The sequence below is a fragment of the Podarcis vaucheri genome (assembly GCF_965113315.1).
Source record: "Podarcis vaucheri genome assembly, chromosome: 4".
Classification (NCBI taxonomy): Eukaryota; Metazoa; Chordata; class Lepidosauria; order Squamata; family Lacertidae; genus Podarcis; species Podarcis vaucheri.
Window position 1 is genome coordinate 23,419,135 of NC_138762.1, and position 20,530 is coordinate 23,439,664.

Sequence of the window (20,530 nt, forward strand, 5' to 3'; positions counted from 1 at the left end):
GCACAGGACTGCATTGCACACGTAATGTTCTGCTTGCCTACATGCATTTTTGTAAAAAGAGAGAGAGAAGAGCGTAGATTATGGCTCATACATGATCTCTCCTCCCCTTTGCTATCACGTAAGCCATCTCCTTTGTGATAATCTAATATCTCTATAGCAACTACACCAATTACTTACATAGCAGAATAACATCAGGGAAGTATATTTTTGGATGTCGTTTAATGTGTAATTTAGCAGCAGGAAACAAAAAGGCGAGCCACCTCCATGCCAGCAAGTGCTTTAAGACCTACAAACCAGAATCGGAAGATGTCTGATTTAACCTTTGCTTCACACTTGTGCCAATCTTTTTTAATAGTTATTTTCAACGCCACACGTTTTCTCAACGCAATGTTTGATTTGCTTTTTCGATGCAATAACTGCTCTAAATGAGTTCTGATTCCGCCCCCCCCCCAATCCTGAGATCAATCTGATATAAGCCAGGTTATAAATATTTCAGTTAATAAATAAAATAAATATATGAAACCTGCTCTGCTTCAGCACATTTGAAAAGCTGTACATAATGCTCAGATCGCTGTATCTATGCAACTATATGTCTGGTGGTTTATAGGGTTGTTTCACGTATTTTAAGCTACTTATGCAAGATGATGATCCTGTTTTATGAAGAAGAAAAAATGTGACTTTACTGACATGGGGCCATTTAGAGCCCTGCAGCTACATTGCATGCAACATAAATTACTATTCATCTCCTATCCCCTCCAGCCCGCCCCCATTCAACTTCAAAATTAGCTCCAGAGGGTTGGGGGATCCTCAAGAGCAGATGAGGGCAAGGGGTGGGGAGAGAGAAAAAACCAGGAGTACCATTGTGCCAATGGAATCCCCTTGGTACAGCATTGGACCCAACCTCCAGGGATTCTAATGGATAGTCAGCATTCATAATTCATTTCATTATAGCTGTGACATAAAAATAGGCAATCTGGGGTAAAGCGTCCCTGGTTCAGTTTGAGAGAGAGAGAACCATCCCATGTTTCCAGTAAGGTAAAAAAGGTAAAGGACCTCTGGACAGTTAAGTCCAGTCAAAGGCAACTATGGTGTTGCGGCGCTCATCTCGCTTTCAGGCCAAGGGAGCCGGCGTTTGTCCACAGACAGTTTTCCGGGTCATGTGGCCAGCATGACTAAACCGCTTCTGGTGCACGGAGGACTGTGATGAGTGCCAGAGCGCACGGAAACACCCTTTACCTTCCTGCCACAGTGGTACCTATTTATCTACTTGCACTGGCATGCTTTTGAACTGCTAGGCTGGCAGGAGCTGGGACAGAGCAATGGGAGCTCACCCTGTTGCGGGGATTCAAACCGCCAACCTTCTGATCAGCAAGCCCAAGAGGCTCAGTAGTTTAGACCACAGCGCCACCCGCATCCCTACCATGTTTCTAGTACTTAGGCAGCGATGGGAAGGAAAATTGATTTGGTTCACCCTAAGCTGCACTTCCTGAAACAATTCACTAAGTCAAATTCAGCTACTTCTCCAGACTTTGTCACCCACTTATCCAACCAAATATATACACAGAAGTTTATATTAAGGGGGCAAAGCGGGGAGGGGTAACACGCATATAACAGTAAAAAACCAAAAATGCACCAAATTAGAGAAAACTGTAAAATGGGTATATTAGGCAAAACTAAAAGGAGGTAAGAGGGGCGCAGGTGGCGCTGTGGGTTAAACCACAGAGCCTAGGACTTGCTGATCAGAAGGTTGCCGGTTCGAATCCCCACCACGGGGTGAGCTCCCGCTCCTCAGTCCCAGCTCCTGCCAACCTATCAGTTCGAAAGCACGTCAAAATGCAAGTAGATAAATAGGTTTCCGTGCGCTGCTCTGGTTCGCCAGAAGCGACTTAGTCATGCTGGATACATGACCTGGAAGCTGTCTGTGGACAAACGCCGGCTCCCTCGGCTTATAGAGCGAGATGAGCGTGCAACCCCAGAGTCAGTCACGACTGGACCTAATGGTCGGGGTCCCTTTACCTTTTTAAAAGGAGGTAAAATCAAGTAAAAGCGAATTTAAAAATGGCATGCAAGACAGAAATGCTAAAATTATCATCTAGTGATATTGTAATAATAACAGGTCCTACCACACCCCAGCATTCATCACTGTAGTAGCAGCTGGCACCTCAGTTCATGACTGGGAATGAAATAGCAGAGCCCTCTGAGCCACATCAATGACTGTTTTTTGAAAATTCCCTCTGTTTCAGAAGTGGCTTGTCAGGCAGTGCAGAGCTGCTAATTTTTGAGAAATGCAACCCCACCTAATTCTTTACATGCTTTTCTTGAATCCCATCCACTTTCTGCCGTAAACCATTGGCCCTTCTGGAAGAAACTTTACTGCAATCTCTTCATCAGAGACCAAAGAGTTGATCCCACAAGTGAACCCAAGCTGTGAAAACGATCAAAGAGGTGGTGTGTCAAGCAAATGTCTGTTTCTATGCCACCCCTCCACTCCCCCCCCCCCCAGTTTTGAAGTGAAATGCAGCAATTTCAAGCTCACAGTCCTTTCATTCGTTCACATGATTGGCACCAGGAACTCCCTATGGGAACTCATGAGATTGATGCTTCGCTGGAACCAGAGCCCTGAGTGATCCTAACACAAGCTTAAGACAAGCCTGCTAGGTTTAAGCATTACCTTGCACAGTGCCTTAAACAAAGCACATTGCAAAGCAGAAGACACCAAAACCTGAAGGACAGCACAAGTTTTCAAGGTGAGGCTGCAGAGAGTGATGGATAGCAGCAAATGGATTATTTACAGTGATTTGGGGTCCAGTCGGGCAGCCACTGATAAATGTGGCCATCCATAGCAGAGAGAGAAATGCCAGCGGCCTTCGCTGTTTGCCGTCACTAGAACGATAAAACCTTGGTTTTCTGTTCAAGAAACTCCCTGCATGAATATGGATTAGGGAGGCTCAACTACAGCTGTGGGAAATAAAAAACACCATACGGCAAGGATGTAAACAGAATGCAATTAAGCTTCAGTGTGGTTTGGGGATGAAGGGAGCGGATAGCTTGTGATTTATTTATTTTTATGTAGTGTTCAAAGTGTGGCCCTTTGGAGGCAGAAAAAAATGGTTTACCTCCTTTAAACAGCCTCCTCAAATCCCTCCGATCCTGTTTATGTTGGACTCGGTACTTAGAAGGCAACATCCAAATATTTTAAATTATAATATCTTAAAATATGGTAAGGCTCATCCTCAATTGGTTTACAATCATTTTTCCCCCTATCATGCAAACCTTGAAGGAATTTCCTTGCCTCTTAAGCATGCTGGAACTACGGACAAAGGAAGCTGATTGATGGATAATTATCTACAGCGAGAAATTCTTTGTATCAAGCTGTCAGGTGCTTAGAAATAACAATCACCTGGAAAGTTTGGGGGTGGGGTGAAAAACATTTGCCTGCTATGACTTGGATCTTATTTTTTAAGGGATGAGACAAGCTATTTTTTTCTGTACTGAAAGCTGGCTGGATTTTGAGATGGCTGAACAGATGTAGTTACACGATTGTTAAGTACCCCACTACTACCAGCTCAACATATGTATTAAATAAACAGAAGATGGTACAAGTCTCCAGTCCTCTTTCCTCCAAAGAGAACTGCCTTAAGAAAACTGTCTCTTATCAACTCCCATGAGGGCTCCTGCCACTGAAAAACAATGGACTTGGACACTTCCACCTCACATGTACCATATTTTTCACTCTATAGGACGCACCCGACCATAGGCCGCACCGTTTTTAGAGGGGGAGAACAAGAAAAAAAAATCTCCCCCTCTCTGCACAGCGCCCCTTCAGCGAAGTGGGAGGAGAAACGGAGTCCCTTCCATTTCTCCTCCCGCTTCACTGAAGGGGCGCTGCGCAGCTCTCCCTCTCTGCTGAAGCCAGGAGAGTCTTGCTCTCCCGGCTTCAGCAAAAGGAACCCAAAGCCTTTGGAGCTCAGTGCGAGTTCCCACTGTGCTCCAAAGGCTTCAAGCGGCTATCCCTGAAGCCTGGAGAGTGAGAGGGGTAGGTGCGCACCGACCCTTCTCGCTCTCCAGGCTTCAGCGAAAGCAACGCAAAGCCTCCGGAGCATGGAGGGAGTGCTCCCTCTGCGCTTTGGAGGCTTTGCGTTGCTATTGCTGAAGCCAAGGAGCCTGCATTCGCTCCATAGGATGCACACACATTTCCCCTTAATTTTTGGAGGGGGAAAAGTGTGTCCTATAGAGCAAAAAATACGGTATATAACCAGAACCCCAAACACAGCCTCTCTCAACATTTCCTTCTTCCATGCCTTCACAACTGATGGTTTCATAAGTAAGTGCCATATAGCTCCACAAATCTTCCCAGCATTTAGCCTATTAAATTCAAAGTTGCCACAATCTCTGACCCCTCATTCCAATCTCAATCTGCAGCGAGAGTGAGTAACAATTCCATCAGTAGAAATACGATTGCTTATTCCACCAGTTCATACCATCCCAAAATTGTCCCGTACACCCCAAGTCAACTGCCCAGTGATCACCATATAACCAACAGTCATCTAGACCAACCTTTATTTTACTGAGAAAGCAATATCCTTACTAGGCTATTGTCTAGAGGAGTTTAATAGGGCCAGAGGGAGCTGAAGGGTGTTACCTTATAGATATCCAGGAATCCACACTGATGGTCAAATCGCGTGTAGAGCTCGTTGAGCATGCTGATCACCTGCATGGGAGTGCACTGGGCGCAGACCGCCGTGAAGCCAACTATGTCAGAAAAGAGCATGGTGACATCGTCAAACTTCCTGGCCTGAACTTGCTGCCCTTGCCACAGCTGCTGAGCCACTTCCTCCGGGAAGATGGAAATAAGGAGATCGACCGTTTTCTTCTTCTCTTCTTCCAGGGCTTGATGGGTTTGTTCCAGCGTTGCCTTCAGCTTGTCCATCCGTTTCTTCAAGCCGTCCTGGGCTTTGGCCTGCTCCCCAACGAGGATGACGTCGCGGGTGGCATCGTGAATTGGTATGTCTGAAAGGTGGAGGCCTCGACCCATGAGCTCATCCAGCTTGTCCACACAAGGAGAGCCCAAAAACAAAATGGAGTTTGATTCCGGGACATGAATCATTTGTCCTTTGATTTCCATCACCTGCAAAGTACACAAATGTAGTAATATATATATATCAAAGATTCTGGAATAATACACACAGTGACTTGCGATCTCGATCATACACAGTCTGTAGTCCGCTGGCAGTAGGAGTACAATATGGGCATGTCTTGAAGTTAACAACTTACATTAAAAACCTGACAGTACCAAATTATTCACCAAAGCCAGACTAAACGTCTTTCCTTCTGCAGTGTTGGATGGCAGGTTGAGAGGAGTTCCCTACCAGGACAGACTTTGCTCATGTGCTCAAGACATCGATTCTATAAAACATATTTTGCTGCACTGTGCGAAATATGAGCAAGCCAGGGCTGAACTGATATTACCCTTGCTGGTACCTTTCCTGGGAAAATCAGAGGCTCACTATGTCAGGTTCCTATTGGAAGACCAGACAAACGCTAGAATATTAGCAGTTTTTATTGGTGGTTGCAAGAACCAATGATCCCTATCTTTAAGTCTGAACAAAATGCTTGTTTAACCTGGAGGTAGGCTGTCTGAATTGTGCATTGCTTTGTAACGATTTGTTGGGTCTCTGGACCATAATAAAGATATATATATATATATATATATATATATATATATATATATATACACACACACACACACACACATACACACACACACACACACACACATATATATATATATACACATATTAGCAATTATGCATGGCTAGAAATCTCAAAGCAAGCTTTCAAACCTGTCAAAGGTCCAAAGGAGAATTTTAAGGTGCTTCCTAAGATGCACAGAACTACAGTTACAAAGTACCTTGGGAGGTCATCAAATCCCTGCTCAGTGCAGGATGGAATTGCAGAATCCCTGACAGATGAACATCCAAGTATCTACTTAAATACCTCCAGAGAAGAAGAGTCCACCACCCAACCAGCCGCTGCTTGGGAGGGCTCTATTTCCAAGGTTCATCTTATAACATTAACACCAGGTAATACATATAAACATCAGCTTACAGGTTCAACTAATTTGCCCATTATACATTCTCTGTATATCTAAAGTCTGTACAGTCGTACCTTGGTTTTCGAACGGAATCCATTCCGGAAGTGTGTTTGACTTCCAAAACGTTCAGAAACCAAGGTACGGCTTGCAGCCAATCTGAAGCCATGGAAGCCATGTGGGACATTCAGGTTCCAAAGAGTGTTCGCAAACCGGAACACTCACTTCCTGGTTTGCGGCGTTCAGGGGCAAAAACGTTCGACTCGCAAGGCATTCAGGACCCAAGGTACAACTGTATATAGATCTTCCTGGTAGCTAATTCTCAGGACTACTGACAATGCTCAAGAATGCTGATATATTACACCAGAAGACAACCCCCCCCCAAAAAAAAAATAAACAAAGAAAACACAGAGAAAGAAAATACACAATGAAAATTGCAGATTAAGTAGGGATTCTATCAAAAGTTGCAAGGGAATTAATAAGTTTTTGTAAGTTTTTTTTTTAATGTAAAGATGTAGTTAGAGAGAGACGTGCTAGGCCACAGGGTCACCCCGAAAGCACAATTGCCTGCTGACTGAAAGTGGGATCCCCAGATGGAGGGCTGATTCACACACTGTCCTCCTAATCCCATCTGCTGGGAGTAAAGAGCATATCCAGCATAACTGCATGTAGGTGGTCCTGGATGTAGCAGCTGTTGGTACACCAAGATACTAAAATGCTCACCTCATTTTTATTTTAAAAACCATATCGTACATGATCTGTAAATAAGTTGAAAAGGGCACATCAGGAGAACGTTTAAACTCTGCAGAACAGAAGAATCTTGCTCAGCAGTTTGCAATCTGGGTTTTGATGTCTCTCCCATGCTTACTCGTGTTTTGTTGCTTCATGCAGAAAAACTGCTGCTCCTTTAAAAGATTTTTACATTCATTTGGTTTTGATAACGTACATCTAGGATTCAGTTATCGGCATGCCGCTGCAAAGTCCATGGCAGACACTCACTAATAGGATGTTGGAGGAGAAACCTGGCCAGCCCTGTTCATGTGCCAAAGGGTATTAGTATTATACTAATTAGTATTAGTATTATCAGTATTATACTAATACTAATTAGTATTGTCAGAGCTGCCCAAGGTCCCAGCTCACAAAGGACCAACGCCACTTCGTTGTTATATACAAAAGTCTTTATTGAAGTTCATTTTCGTTTTTACAGCTGCAGCGTGCAACTCTACATCTGAGACTCTAGACCGCCGAAGCTCCGTCTGAGTCTCCTCCCCCCAGACACCAGTTTAAGACTCTAGCCTTGCTCCACCTCTTCCTCTGCTCTTTCCTCCTCTGGGTCCGCCTGCCAGCTGGGGTCTCGCCCTTCCTAGACTCTTCTGACGCTGAATCCCCTGATTCTTCCCCCTCCCTCCGGCGGGCTTTAGGACCTGGTTCCCAATCCGAGCTTTCTGCCGTCCCGCGCGCCTGTACATTTGAACTTGGCGCGCGCGCCCAGCCGGCTACCTTCCTCCTGACCATTACACTGCTCCTGTCACTGCTTCCCCCTTCGGGGAGGCTAGCTGGACTTGACCTCCCCTCCGTTCCCCCACTCTCCGATAGAGGCGTGGTCAGTCTCGACTCATCTTCTCTCCGTGCTGGAGGAGACGCTGGCCCTGACACCTGGGACTCTTCCCCCCCCCCCACTACGCTCTGGTGGGGAAGCTGGTCCTGATTTCCAGCTGCTGCTTTGGGAGTCCCCGCTGGCCCCCCTTGCCCTGACCATCGGCGCCTCCTTCTGGGAATCTTCTGATTCGCTGGAGAGGCTCATGGAATCTCTCGGGTCACTGCTATACCCCCCTACGCTGCCCTCCGATTCCTCCCCTTCGCTCTCCATTTCCTCTCTCCCCTGTGCCTCTGTTCCTGAGGCCCTGACAAGTATAGAGCCCCATGGACTGCAAGAAGATCAAACCTATCCATTCTGAAGGAAATCAGCCCTGAGTGCTCACTGGAAGGACAGATCCTGAAGCTAAGACTTCAATACTTTGGCCACCTAATGAGAAGAAAAGACTCCCTGGAAAAGATCCTGATGCTGGGAAAAATGGAGGGCACAAGGAGAAGGGGATGACAGAGGACAGGATGGTTGGACAGTGTTCTCGAAGCTACCAGCATGAGTTTGACCAAATTGCGGGAGGCAGTGGAAGACAGGAGTGCCTTGCATGCTCTGGTCCATGGGGTCACGAAGAGTCAGACACGACTAAACGACTAAACAACAACAACAATTATCAGTATTATTTTACTTAATACAGTATTAACATGATTTATGTATTTATTTTTTAGCTGCCACTCTTCTGCTTATTATTATTATTACAGCTTCAGTGTGCAAGCTATGGAACAGCGTAAGAGAAACAAGCTGTAAAAAAAAGGTAGTGTTCCTCGTACACAAACATATTTTTAATAATAAATTTAGTTGTGTCATAAAAGTTGCACTTGCAACATCTTCTGTCAACCTGGAACAAGAGATCTTATTAACTCTGGTAACTGTGAACATTTGCTCCACAAGAGTTTGTCCTCACAGGGTTTTTTTCTGGTTCTTGACTATAACACTGCAAAATTGTTCCCAGCGTGAAATCAAATCCCAAAGGACTGAGAGGCTCACAAAAAATAATTCAGGGAAAAGGGAATCAAATAGAAAGAGACAAATTTCAAAGTGTGATGGGGGGATACAATCATTTAAATTCTTGAGACGTTCACGAAGTTAACTTGTTCAATTATATTGGGGAGGAACCTTCATATTTAGAAAATACCTTGTTAGGCAGTTCACTATAAACATGTGTAGGACTGCTTTGTCACAACATTCTGGAATTATTATGATTTAAATGTCTTACGTCGACTCCTAAACTGCTGGGTAGATATGGACCCAGTGAATTACCTCTCCTCCTACTCTGAGACCAATGTAAGGTCAAGGAGGAAATGAGTTCGTCTCTCCCAATAAAGAGCAACTGCTTGAATCTCTTAAGTGATGGTGGAGCAACCATTTAAGGCAGGGATGGATAACTGCAACCCCCATGCACTCAATATAGCCCTGAAAATTCTTTTGGGGCCTTGGGACTCTCTCCCTCTCCCTCCTCCTTAGCCACACAACTTTTCTCTAGGCCTCAGACCTCACCATTCCCACTTCACAGCCCAGCTGTAATGTGCACTTGAACTCTGATAATACCTCTTGCTCTCCTTGCTGGAGGTTACAGAGCTCTGGATGTATTGGAACTAGCCAACTTGTGAAAAAGTAAAATTCATTGCTCCATCTACTTTGGCTGCACCCGGAAGGTTGTCCAACCCAAATGTGGCCACCAGAAGGTTGCTCTGATGGAAACATGGTCCTCAGGCTGAAAAAGGTCCGCCCCAGCTTAAAGTGATTTTATGTGCCTTGTGAGAACAAGCCTTTCATTTGATGCCAACGTGTTTTATCTTCCAGCCTTCTCTAGCATCAGGTCCTGGTTTTCAAACATTTGCAGTCATCATCCTTGCAACCACGTAATAACCTCACCCCTAATTTGAGAGTAAGCAATAGCTGACCTTCGGTGTATGTTAAGCTCCATCTAAACTTATTACTAATAACAGTTGCTAAGATAGCACTACAGGGTATTTTCATCGTGCCCTTTGCACACATTATATCTGTAAGCATCCGAAATGGGCACCTCTAGCTTGACACATTGGGTCATTTGTATGGAAAATTGCTCTTTGCTTTTAAATTTGTTCTTAATGTATTTTAAATTGTTGTACCCTGCCCTAGCATCTTAGGGTAAAAGGTGGCTAACCAATCAATCATCATCAGCTTGGACTCAGATACAGCATGAAGGAGGAATTCATAGGAGATAGCTTTGACAATCCTAGAGCCTTGGGTCTAAATGTAGTCCAAACTCGGGGGACCAGGAGTAGGATTCATGATAGGAGTTCATGACAGGAGACTTTCACTTCTACCTCCAAGGATATTACAGCCCTATATATTAAATATGATAATCCCTTAAAAGCCCGACACTACACCAAGCATGATAGAGCTGAATAGGGACTCCCATGAAACCCTACAGCAGATATTGGGAACCTAGGGAACCTATAGACCTCCAGAAGTTGTTGGACCACAGTTCCCATCATTCCTGACCACTGGCCATCCTGGCTTTGGCTGATGACAGTTTAACAATATCTGTAGGTAGGGATGAACAAATCTGCTTGTGTGGCAGAACTGTTAGAGTAATGGACTTGGACCTGGGAAGCCAGAGTTCAAATCACCACTCATCACTCGCTGGGTGACCTTGGGCCAGTCACTGCATCTCAGCCTAACCTAGCTCACAAAGTTGTTGTGAGGATTAAATGAAGACACACAGAACCATGTGACCACCTTGAGGTCCTTGGAGAAAAAATGTGGGATATAAATGCAATAAATTATAATTTTGGTTTCTCTCAGTTTCTAATTTTTCTAGTCTAAAGTCCAGTTCTCCGCATTTCCATGTCAGTTTGCAAGTATTTTCTTGAATCCTCATGAAAACTCCCCAGCTTTTTAGTGTGATTTTTCTCCTAATATACACGTTCTGTAGCACGTGATGTAGTGGTTTTGGCTATGTGCAAAAATAAGGATCAAACAGACTCAGCAATGGAGAATAAGAAGGTGAAGTTTATTGCCAGGCAATAAGGACCCAGTTTGGAATAGCTTCCAAAAGGAACTGGGACCCCGATTGACAGAAATCCAGAGGTCTTTATACCTGAGCAAATCACAGCAAATCATAGATCATGAGACAACCATGAGGGACTCACAATATTATCAGCCAATCAGCAAGCTGTTGTCACACTTCTAGCTCCTGGTCAAGCACTGGTCAAGCACAGGGTTCTAGTTCTGCTTTCCGATGCTCCCAGTGACGCTCAGTCTAACCTTTCCCCCAGTTATGACAGGACAGGGAGTTTTGGAGTTTTTGTGGTTTTGCTCTTCCTGTTCTGTAGATTAATTTAGCCTGTATCTGAGGGGAATTTGTACCAGAATCTCTGATTCATGTCTTCCCTTTGACCGGGGTACACTGATGTTTGTAGGGGAAAGGTCGGTTCCTAACTTTGCTGTTCCAAGCAGTTTGCGGTTAGCTAAAGCACAGCTTCCCTTTGATTCAAAATGGATTATAAAATACTGTAATCCTTGATTTGTGTAAGCATATATGAATATATATTGAATATATTGATTATTGATAACTGGTTATATGGATAGTATAGGGGTCGCCCTTCCTTCCTTGCCTCAGTTCATGTGTAATTTTGCCCTATATGCACTTTTTTTTTTCAATTTCCCTTAAAACAATGCATTTTATTTTCACCAATCTATACGTTTTTGTGTACAATCAATCGTAGCATATTTATTTTTGTAAGCATCCCTTGCCTGGAGTACTACATTGTAAAATATGGAGAAGAGCAAATTAGGAAGGACGGCTATGTTGCCATTCCCTTGCAAACTAGGGAGGCACCCCTTTAAATACAAACTAAATCACATTTCTCCCCACTGCTACCTGGAAGGCACTATGCTATCTTGGCCCTAGAAGACTGTTTATGTGTTAAAACCCAGTAACATACCTGAACATTGCAATAAACATGGCAACAGAGTTAAGCAGCAGTTTTGATCCTATGATTAGGACCTTGTGCAGTGAGCTTAATAGGGGGGCATAAAGATTCTTGGTGGTCTCTCCCCCACCCCACCATAAAAAGGTGTCACCTTTTGTCTGATCTTCCCCCATTTGAGCTTCCAGCCGAGTGAATTGTCAAGAGACATTATTCCTCGCCGCAGAAAAGCTACCGTTACAAATTTCAAGTTATTTATAGAAGTCTCCAGGGTGTTATGCAATGTGCAACAGCCTTCCAACCCCCAAGACAGCAAATTTAGCCTTTTTGATTTATCTGCGATGCAAGAGAACAGCGTCAGGAAGGCAAACAGCTGTTATTAAGGGAGAGGGAGGAGACATACGGGATTGATAAACGTCAGCCAATTTGCTGTGAAAAGAAGATAAACGCGGAAGATAAAAGAACACACCCATTAAAGTACCGCAGAGCCAATTAGCCGACAAAGGTTGCCTTCCCGGTGATGCAGCACCCACAAAACAGACCCCTGCTTGGCTTTCTGAAAATGGATTTTCAAGCAGGGGTTCTGAAAAGATGCAGGCCCCTTATCGTGTTTCAGAGCACGGAATACGGCATCTAATAAAGAATGCAGCAGCTTGAGCACATTCATGAGAACCTCAAGGCTGAATAAGACATTAGTCCAAATACAGGAGCTATTTCCCAACTCTTCATGTAATAAGGAAAAAAGAACTGCCTGCCTGGATCATATACACTTGGGGGAGAATGAAGAGGTGGCGTATCACTTCAGCTAGAAGAGGGATGCTGAAATAAAAGAAAATAAAAGAAAATAAATAAAATAACAATCCCTCTCAACAACAAAAATAGCACAATAGGAGGGAGGGGGGAAATCTAACCTGACCCCTTCCTTGCTGTGATAGTTTTCCATTTGGAAACTTGGATTTATGGGATTTTTAAAAAAGATTAACTTTTTATATACACAATAATATTTTATTATAAAAATCTGATGGATGCCTGACTCTTTGTCGATGCCCTAATCTCAGTATGGTTGCATCTGCACCATTCATTTAAAGCACTTATACCACTTTAACAGCGATGGTTTCTCGCAAAGAATTCTGGGAACTGTAGCTCCTGGAGTTGTTTGGGATCAGTTCCCATGACTGTGACTCGAGGACATGGACAAGATGCTTGAGGGAGTTTGGTCAACCCCATGTCTTATTGATCCTTGTCTAGAAAGCTAGGAGGACTGGGCTGATGGGGCAACTCCTGGAAGTAGCAAACGCTTTGCTGAGGGAGGCAATGTATCCATTTCGCTGGGACATTCACTGTGGTTGCTTTCACATTTTCCTAGGGCGGTAACACCACTTGCTCTCTCGTTTACCCCTGAGAACCCAGTATCTCCCAATCTGTTGCATTCCTGTCCCACCTGCCTCCCGCTTCAGCTACGAGTCCAGCTTTTCATAGTGGTTGCTTGTAGCAAATTTTGGAGCTTTCCACTCAAAGCATAGATCAACAACACTGTTGTCTCAACAATTCTGGAACTGTGCTGTGGTAGATGATTAGCTGTTCAACCCTCCCATCTTTTTTTTTAAAAAAAAGGTAAAGGACCCCTGGACGGTTAAGTCCAGTCAAAGGCAACTATGGGGTTGCGGCGCTCATCTTGCTTTCAGGCCAAGGGAGCCGGCGTTTGTCCACAGACATCTTTCTGGGTCATATAGCCAGCATGACTAAGCTGCTACTGGTGCATGGAGGACCATAACGAGTGCCAGAGTGCACAGAAACATTGTTTACCTTCCTACTGCAATGGTACCTATTTATCTACTTGCACTGGTATGCTTTCAAACTGCAGGAGCTGGGACAGAGCAACGGAAGCTCACCCCGTCGCGGGGATCCAAACCGCCAAACCGCAAGCCCAAGAGGCTCAGTGGTTTAGCCCACAGCGCCACTACATTACCACTTCAATGAGCCACTTAAGGCCAGATACATAACTGCTCTTCCAAACTTGCCTGGTTTACCTCTTCTGTTCTTTTCCTTTGTATGAAGCACTGTGTGCTGCCTTACTCTAACATTGGGGCACACAAGCAGCTTTTTTTGGGGGGGAGAGAAACAACCTCCCCCTTCTTCCACAGCAACAGCAGCTATGGCAACAAAAGGTTTTACAGGGAACTGGGGTGGGTGGATGAGTGTGTCTGCAACAGCTTCAACCAGCAGGTCTTCCAGTTAACAGGAGAGGAACTTTTCCTTTTGAGGGGTGGGGAGAAGAAAGTACTGTGTGTGCCAGTGCTGCTGTGCATGTATGTGCCTCCCCCCACCCCTGGGGTGGAGACGGCTTTTCTCCAGCCAGAACTCACCAGCACTCAGTTCTGGCACCTCTCAGGCGGGCGCCATTGCCATTATAAGAGAACAAGGGAGGTGTTCATGGTGAGTTCTGGCACCTCTTTTTCTAGAAAAACAGCACTGGCCGTGGAGGCAGTAAAAAAATTCTCCCCACTCTAGAGCAGTAGGAAAAGCAGAAACTCTTTACAAGAAGGAGAAACCAGGAAAAGTCCCTGAGAAGCCGGTTGTCTACTGCCCTGGTCCTCAGTTGGTGAGGACTGATCCAAGGTGGGTCGTAACAGGAGCGCTACCCCAAAATATATGGTAAAAGGTTAAGAAGTGGGTCCCCAAATGCATATTTGGGATTAAAGTGGGTCCAGGGTATGAAAGACAGCTATCTATTGTGTGGAGACCAGATACAGCACTGCACAATTTGGAAAGAAGAGACCTAGTGCTAGCTGCGTGTGCTGTGCTGTTGTTTTAGACTAGTCCTTTGTTACTGTTGTCTGGAAGGTGTGGCCCTCCAGATTACAACTCCCATAATCCTTGCCCACTAGCCATCCTGGCCGAGGAAGATGAGAGATGGGAGTCCAACAATGATGAGAGGACCACAGATCTTCCCAACTCCTGTCGTAGAGCAAATTGTCGCTTGTGAAGCAGCTCTGAGATAACAGCTTCACTCAGATGGCTCTCTTATGACATCAGTATGGCTGCTTTAAATACAGTTAACTTTCCCATCATCATTGATATAATCCAATAAATTTTGCTTTTGGGATTTTGCAGGGTGTTTTTTTTAAAAAAGAAGAATCAACAGTGACTTATGCTCCATGTGTTTCTTTAACCCACACGCCACCTGTGTTCCTGGTAGCTCCTGCTGTCCTACTCTCCTGGGCCAATATCAGGCCCTGAGGCAAGATCATGTTCCTAATAACTATCTTCCTGAGCTCCCTTTGCAAAGAGATCCTTATGGCAGATATTGCTTCTTCCTGCAAGAGACCACAGAAAGTTCTCATATATTCTTGCAGCCAAGCCTGCAATACAAACTGGCACACCATTCATCTTAGGTTGGGAAAACCCTTTTACGATTGATTGAAAATTCTAGAAATTGTGTCACGATTCCTTCAGATAAGGAGGATTTTGTAAATTGTCCTGTACGGTGGTTAGTGTTATATCTGAAGGAGCGTCTCCACCCCCATCGTTCTACCCGGACACTGAGGTCCAGTGCCGAGGGCCTTCTGGCGGTTCTCTCACTGCGAGAAGCCAAGTTACAGGGAACCAGGCAGAGGGCCTTCTCAGTAGTGGCACCCGCCCTGTGGAACGCCTGCCCACCAGATGTCAGAGAGAAGAACAACTACCAAACTTTTAGAAGACATCTGAAGGCAGCCCTCTTTAAGGAAGCTTTTAATGTTTAACAGACTACTGTATTTTAATACCTTGTTGGAAGCCGCCCAGAGTGGCTGGGGACACCTGGCCAGATGGGTGGGGTATAAATAATAATAATAATAATAATAATAATAATAATAATAATAATAATCAGACTAGGGTCATGAAGCTCACTAGGTGACCTTGTAGTCAGTCACTGCCTCTCAACCTAGCCTACCCAAGAGGGATGTTGTGGGGATTAAATGAGGTAAAGAACCACGTATGCCACCTTGAGCTCCTTTGAGAAAAAGCTGGGATACAAAAGCAGTAAATAAATAAGTCAAATAAATAAATCAGAAATACTGAAAGCACAGCAGGGGAATTTTTTATTTTTTTTTTTGTATTTTATATTTCACTTCATTATAGATATGAAATCTACCTGCAGTAAAAAGGAAAAAAACAACAACTTCCAATTGCCTTGACACCCATTTCTGAATTACTGAAATCCCTTGCTATGTGAAAAGGTCTAGCAGTAAATACTGCAGAAGGTTTTCAGAGATGTAGGTATTCTATAAAAAGTGCTACGAGAACCATAGTGAGATTGAACAGTGTGTGTGTGTGTGTGTGTGTGTGTGTGTGTGTGTGTGTGTTAGTAAGGTAACACTTAATGTAAGTTTACAACCACATTCAATTTAGAAATCAGGTCAGGACATTCTACCATAGTGAGTGAATTAATATAGTATGCAGCAGTCAGATAAGAGCTTTTAGCAGGGAAGAAACTTAGGGCATTGATAGGGACCCAGTGGCCCGCCAGATATTGTTGAACTGCAACTACAGATGTTGTTGAACTAGAGCTCCCATCACCATTGACAATTGCCCATACTGACTGGGACTGATGGGAGTCAGGAGTCCAAGAAAATCTGGAGGGTCATGGGTTTCCCTTTCACTGATTTAAGCAGTGTTTGCTGATGTCAGGACAGAGTACAAGTACACAACTAAGTCACCCATTCTCATCTGCAAAACATTGCAGAATGTGGCTTTCCTAAGACCACCTCTTTGTGACAAGGGCAAGAAACAAAGTAAAGACTTTGTAAGCTTCAGACTGACCATTATGCTTCAACTGTGTTGTTAAATCACATGTTTTGATGCCAGGTGGACATATTATCTGATATAGTAAAAAAGCAGATTTTCTCCAAGGTTTTAGTACTGATATGCCTGTGTAGTCTTGACTTTTCTAGCACGGCATCTTTCCCCTACGACAAATAATCAGTATTCAAGGGAAACAGAATTCAAAGGAAACAGAATACTGCACACCTATTCCTCCAGATTCAATTTCAGAAATATCGCCATACTTCCCGCAAGAGATTATTTTACAATAAATGCCAGAAATGCACTAGTAGGAATAATTCATGCCCAAGTCTCAAAAGCTGAGATTTGTGATTTTGTTCAGGCAAACCATTCTATTTTTACTTGTGATTAAATCAGACCCAGGCGGCATCAAAGCCCTTGCAGCTTCTTATGAATTATTTAATAAGAAATCTTTTTTAAAAAGTCCACCCAAAACTGAAGCCTGAAGACTGCAACAGCTTCTCTTTATGACACATAGTAGTCTTCGTGCAAGTCTTTGCGTAAAATTCTTCTTCCTTTCCTTGTCAAAAACGGAGCAACCATTTTTGGTGGTATCCCTGAATTTTTCAAAAGTCCCTGAAAGTGTCATTTCACCTCCAGAAAACCCAGAAAAGGAACTTTTAGCAAACTGAAAAGAGAGTTAACTTTTCTTCCTCAGAGAATCAGTGTAGTGTTTCATACTGCAGTATCACACCACTTTAAAAACCATCATGGCTTCTCACAAAGAACCCTGGGAACTGTAGCTTGTTAAGGGTGCAGAGAGTTGTTAAGAAAGCTCTATTCCCTTCTCAGAGCTGCAATTCCCAGAGTTCTCTGGACAGGGGAATTGTTGTACAACTCTGAGAACTGCAGATCTGTTGGGAGAACAAGGATCTCCTAACAACTATCAACACCTTTTAACAAACTGCGGTTCCCAGGAATTTTCCGGGGAAGCCATGGCTATTTGACAGAAGTGATAAGTGTATAGTGCAGATGGGATGTGTAACTTGCTGAGGGGGCTGTGAAATCTAGAGACAGGGCAACGAGTAGCAGAAGAAAGAAGTTTCACAGTGATGCAGTACTGCCTCTTGCTAGATATAATGCTGTATCACCTTGCCAACAAAGGTCCATATAGTTAATGCTATGGTTTTCCCAGCAGTGATGTATGGAAGTGAGAACTGGCAGGGATTCTGGAATGGCTTGCCGGTTCCTGCTCCAGGTGAATCACGTTTGGTCAAAACTCTCCACTATGACCTGTAGTGATGTATGGAAGTGAGAGCTGGACCACAAAGAAGGCTGATTGCTGAAGAATTGATGCTTTTGAATTATGGTGCTGGAGAAGACTCTTGAGAGTCCCATGGACTGCAAGAAGATCAAACCTCTCCATTCTTAAGGAAATCAGCCCTGAGTGCTCACTGGAAGGACAGATCCTGAAGCTGAGGCTCCAATACTTTGGCCACCTCACGAGAAGAGAAGACTCCCTGGAAAAGACCCTGATGTTGGGAAAGATTGAGGGCACAAGGAGAAGGGGGCGACAGAGGACGAGATGGTTGGATAGTGTTCTTGAAGCTACCAGCATGAATTTGACCAAACTGTGGGAGGCAGTGGAAGACAGGAGTGCCTGGCGTGCTCTGGTCCATGGGGTCACAAAGAGTCGGACATGACTAAACGACTAAACAACAACAACAATATCTATGCAGGAAAGGTTTAGCAGAATTATTATTATTATTATTTTAAATGCACACTTAAACTTACTTATTCATGCACAGAGATTTGTGCTTTTCCAGTTTTACAAGCAAATTAGCCGCAGGATCTTTCCTGGAGCAATGCAGCCTTGCCGTTTGTGAATTAAATACCACAAAGAGATGTAAAGCTCTGAGTGTTGCTCAGAGGAGCGCTTTTATTAGTGCCGCGAATTGAGGAACCTCAGCACTCATTACATCTCAATAAAGGGTCTTCAGCTCAGGTAACATCACATTACTCAGAGAACAGGGTAAACAAATTGGTTTCAAGGTATGCTGGGCAAATGTAAAACGGTGGATGGTTCTTTCATCTCAGGGTCTAAATCCTAAAGGAGTTTGTCCCTGCCAATCCAAAGCCAGCCATTGTTGACAATGCGTATTGATAAATGTACTGTGCTTATAAATGAAAGGAAGCTCTTATGAAAGTTTGCCACCACCTCCATGGGCTCTTGTACAGGATGAGGAACCAGTGGCCCTCCAGATGTTGGCAGATTACAACTCCCATCAGATCCAACCACTGTTTTCCTGCCCTTTCTCTAGCATCTTGTCCACTGTGTAGGAAGAGAAAGGTGATTCAGCAACTGAGTTAGTTCAAAGCAACTGTTTTGCATTTTGCACTGGCTCAGGGACTCTAACCATGCCTTTGTCAAATAAATGTTACCCATGAAAGCATAATATATTCCATTTCATACTGCTAAGTCACCCTTCTGAATGAAGGCGGGAACAAGGCTCCTGCAATTGAACGACCAAGATGATTCAAATGCTTTCTTTGTTATCTTTCTCAATGTAAAATTTGTATGCATTTATTTTCTTGCGTAGAGACTGTCCAGTAACCATTTGAACTGCATGCATCTTAAAGTGACCATCCTAAAAGAGGATTTCAAAGACAGGGCCAAGTAGGAGACCACTGAGATACCAGTATAACCATTGGCCAACACCCACTTTTTCCCAGGTCTAGCTCAGCACTCCCCCACCCAACTAAAAATTGGAACACCTCTGTACCAGCCCCAAATTCCTCTCTCATCACCTTGTTAGACTTGTCTCCAGGGATTATATCCACAAAATCATGAGCCCATTTCATACATTATGGCAATGCATACCCATCAACTGTCCCAATTTGAGCGGGACATCCTGGAACTACAGAAGTCATCGCAGCTTCTGATTGGATCACAGAATGTCCTGGTTTTGGGTCTAGCATGAGCTTTCTGTCTTCCACCAGAGCACCAGACCAAAAGACACTCATTTTTGGGTCTTGCGCAAATGAACTTGTTTGTACCAGAGCAGTGGAGCAAAAAACAAGCACCCCAATTCTGATCAGTGGGATGTTGGAGGTATGGCAATGCGGTGTGGTGGTGATGAGTGCTGGACCGGGGAGACCCAAGTTCAGATCCCCATCCAGGTCACTGGATGACCTAACCCTGTCCATCTAACCCACCTTGCACGGTTGTTGTGAGAAGGTGGAGAGCAGAACCATGTACACTACGTTGCCCTGAGATCCTTGGAGGAAGCATAGGACACAAACATGTACAGTGGTACCTCGGGTTACATACGCTTCAGGTTACATACACTTCAGGTTACAGACTCCGCTGACCCAGAAATAGTACCTCGGGTTAAGAACTTTGCTTCAGGATGAGAACAGAAATCGTGCTTTGGCGGTGCAGCAGCAGCAGGAGGCCCCATTAGCTAAAGTGGTGCTTCAGGTTAAGAACGGTTTCAGGTTAAGAACGGACCTCCGGAACGAATTAAGTACTTAACCTGAGGTACCACTGTAAATAGTCATATGTAGGTGCATGACCTGCTAACTGGCAGCTGAATGTGCAAATTGATTCTGCTGGAAAGCATTCCTTTTGTGGTGCGGCGAGCAGATTGGAAAAGCTCTAGTCACACACAGCAGTCTGCAGTGATCAGCAAGCCAGCTCTCAAGGGGCATTTCTGCAAAGATTGTGGCTTTGGAGGAAACCTTAATTTCTCTTTCAGTGCTGATGACAATCGCTCCCCACCTAGGCCTGGTGTTTAAATGAGTCTTGATTGCTAATCATATCATTACTACAGGACATAGCTAGGTTCTGAGAAGGAGACTTCCTGTGGCTCATTTTCAGTGTCTCCACTGCACATAGTATCTTCTTCTCTTGTTGAGGCCTCCTGTTAGCACTCCTGCCACAGAGAACATAGTCTTTTCTCATCAGCAGGTGTGCTGGGATCGAAGGTCACAGCATCACTTAAGAGAGAGGTACTCTGCATGTCAGTGACTGGTACCCCCTTCCTCTTGGCCCTCAGGCAAGATAAGCGGCTCCACTGGGGAGTTGCTCTGCCACCAGCTCTTGTAGGAGAAAGT

At 44.4% G+C, this 20,530-nt stretch overlaps 1 protein-coding gene across 4 annotated transcripts in view; it reads right to left on the reverse strand.

Moving 5' to 3' along the window:
• The window catches only part of GUCY1A2 (guanylate cyclase 1 soluble subunit alpha 2), a 550,449-nt gene that overhangs the window by 466,436 nt on the left and 63,483 nt on the right, over positions 1-20,530 (reverse strand). For all 4 annotated transcript variants that reach the window (XR_014218750.1, XR_014218751.1, XM_082219265.1 and 1 more), the window contains exon 5: positions 4,643-5,128. Coding sequence is in view for 2 of the 4 variants with exons in the window: in XM_082219265.1 (XP_082075391.1) it covers positions 4,643-5,128 (486 nt within the window). In the remaining 2 variants the exon portion in view is untranslated. The remainder of the gene's footprint in view (positions 1-4,642; positions 5,129-20,530) is intronic.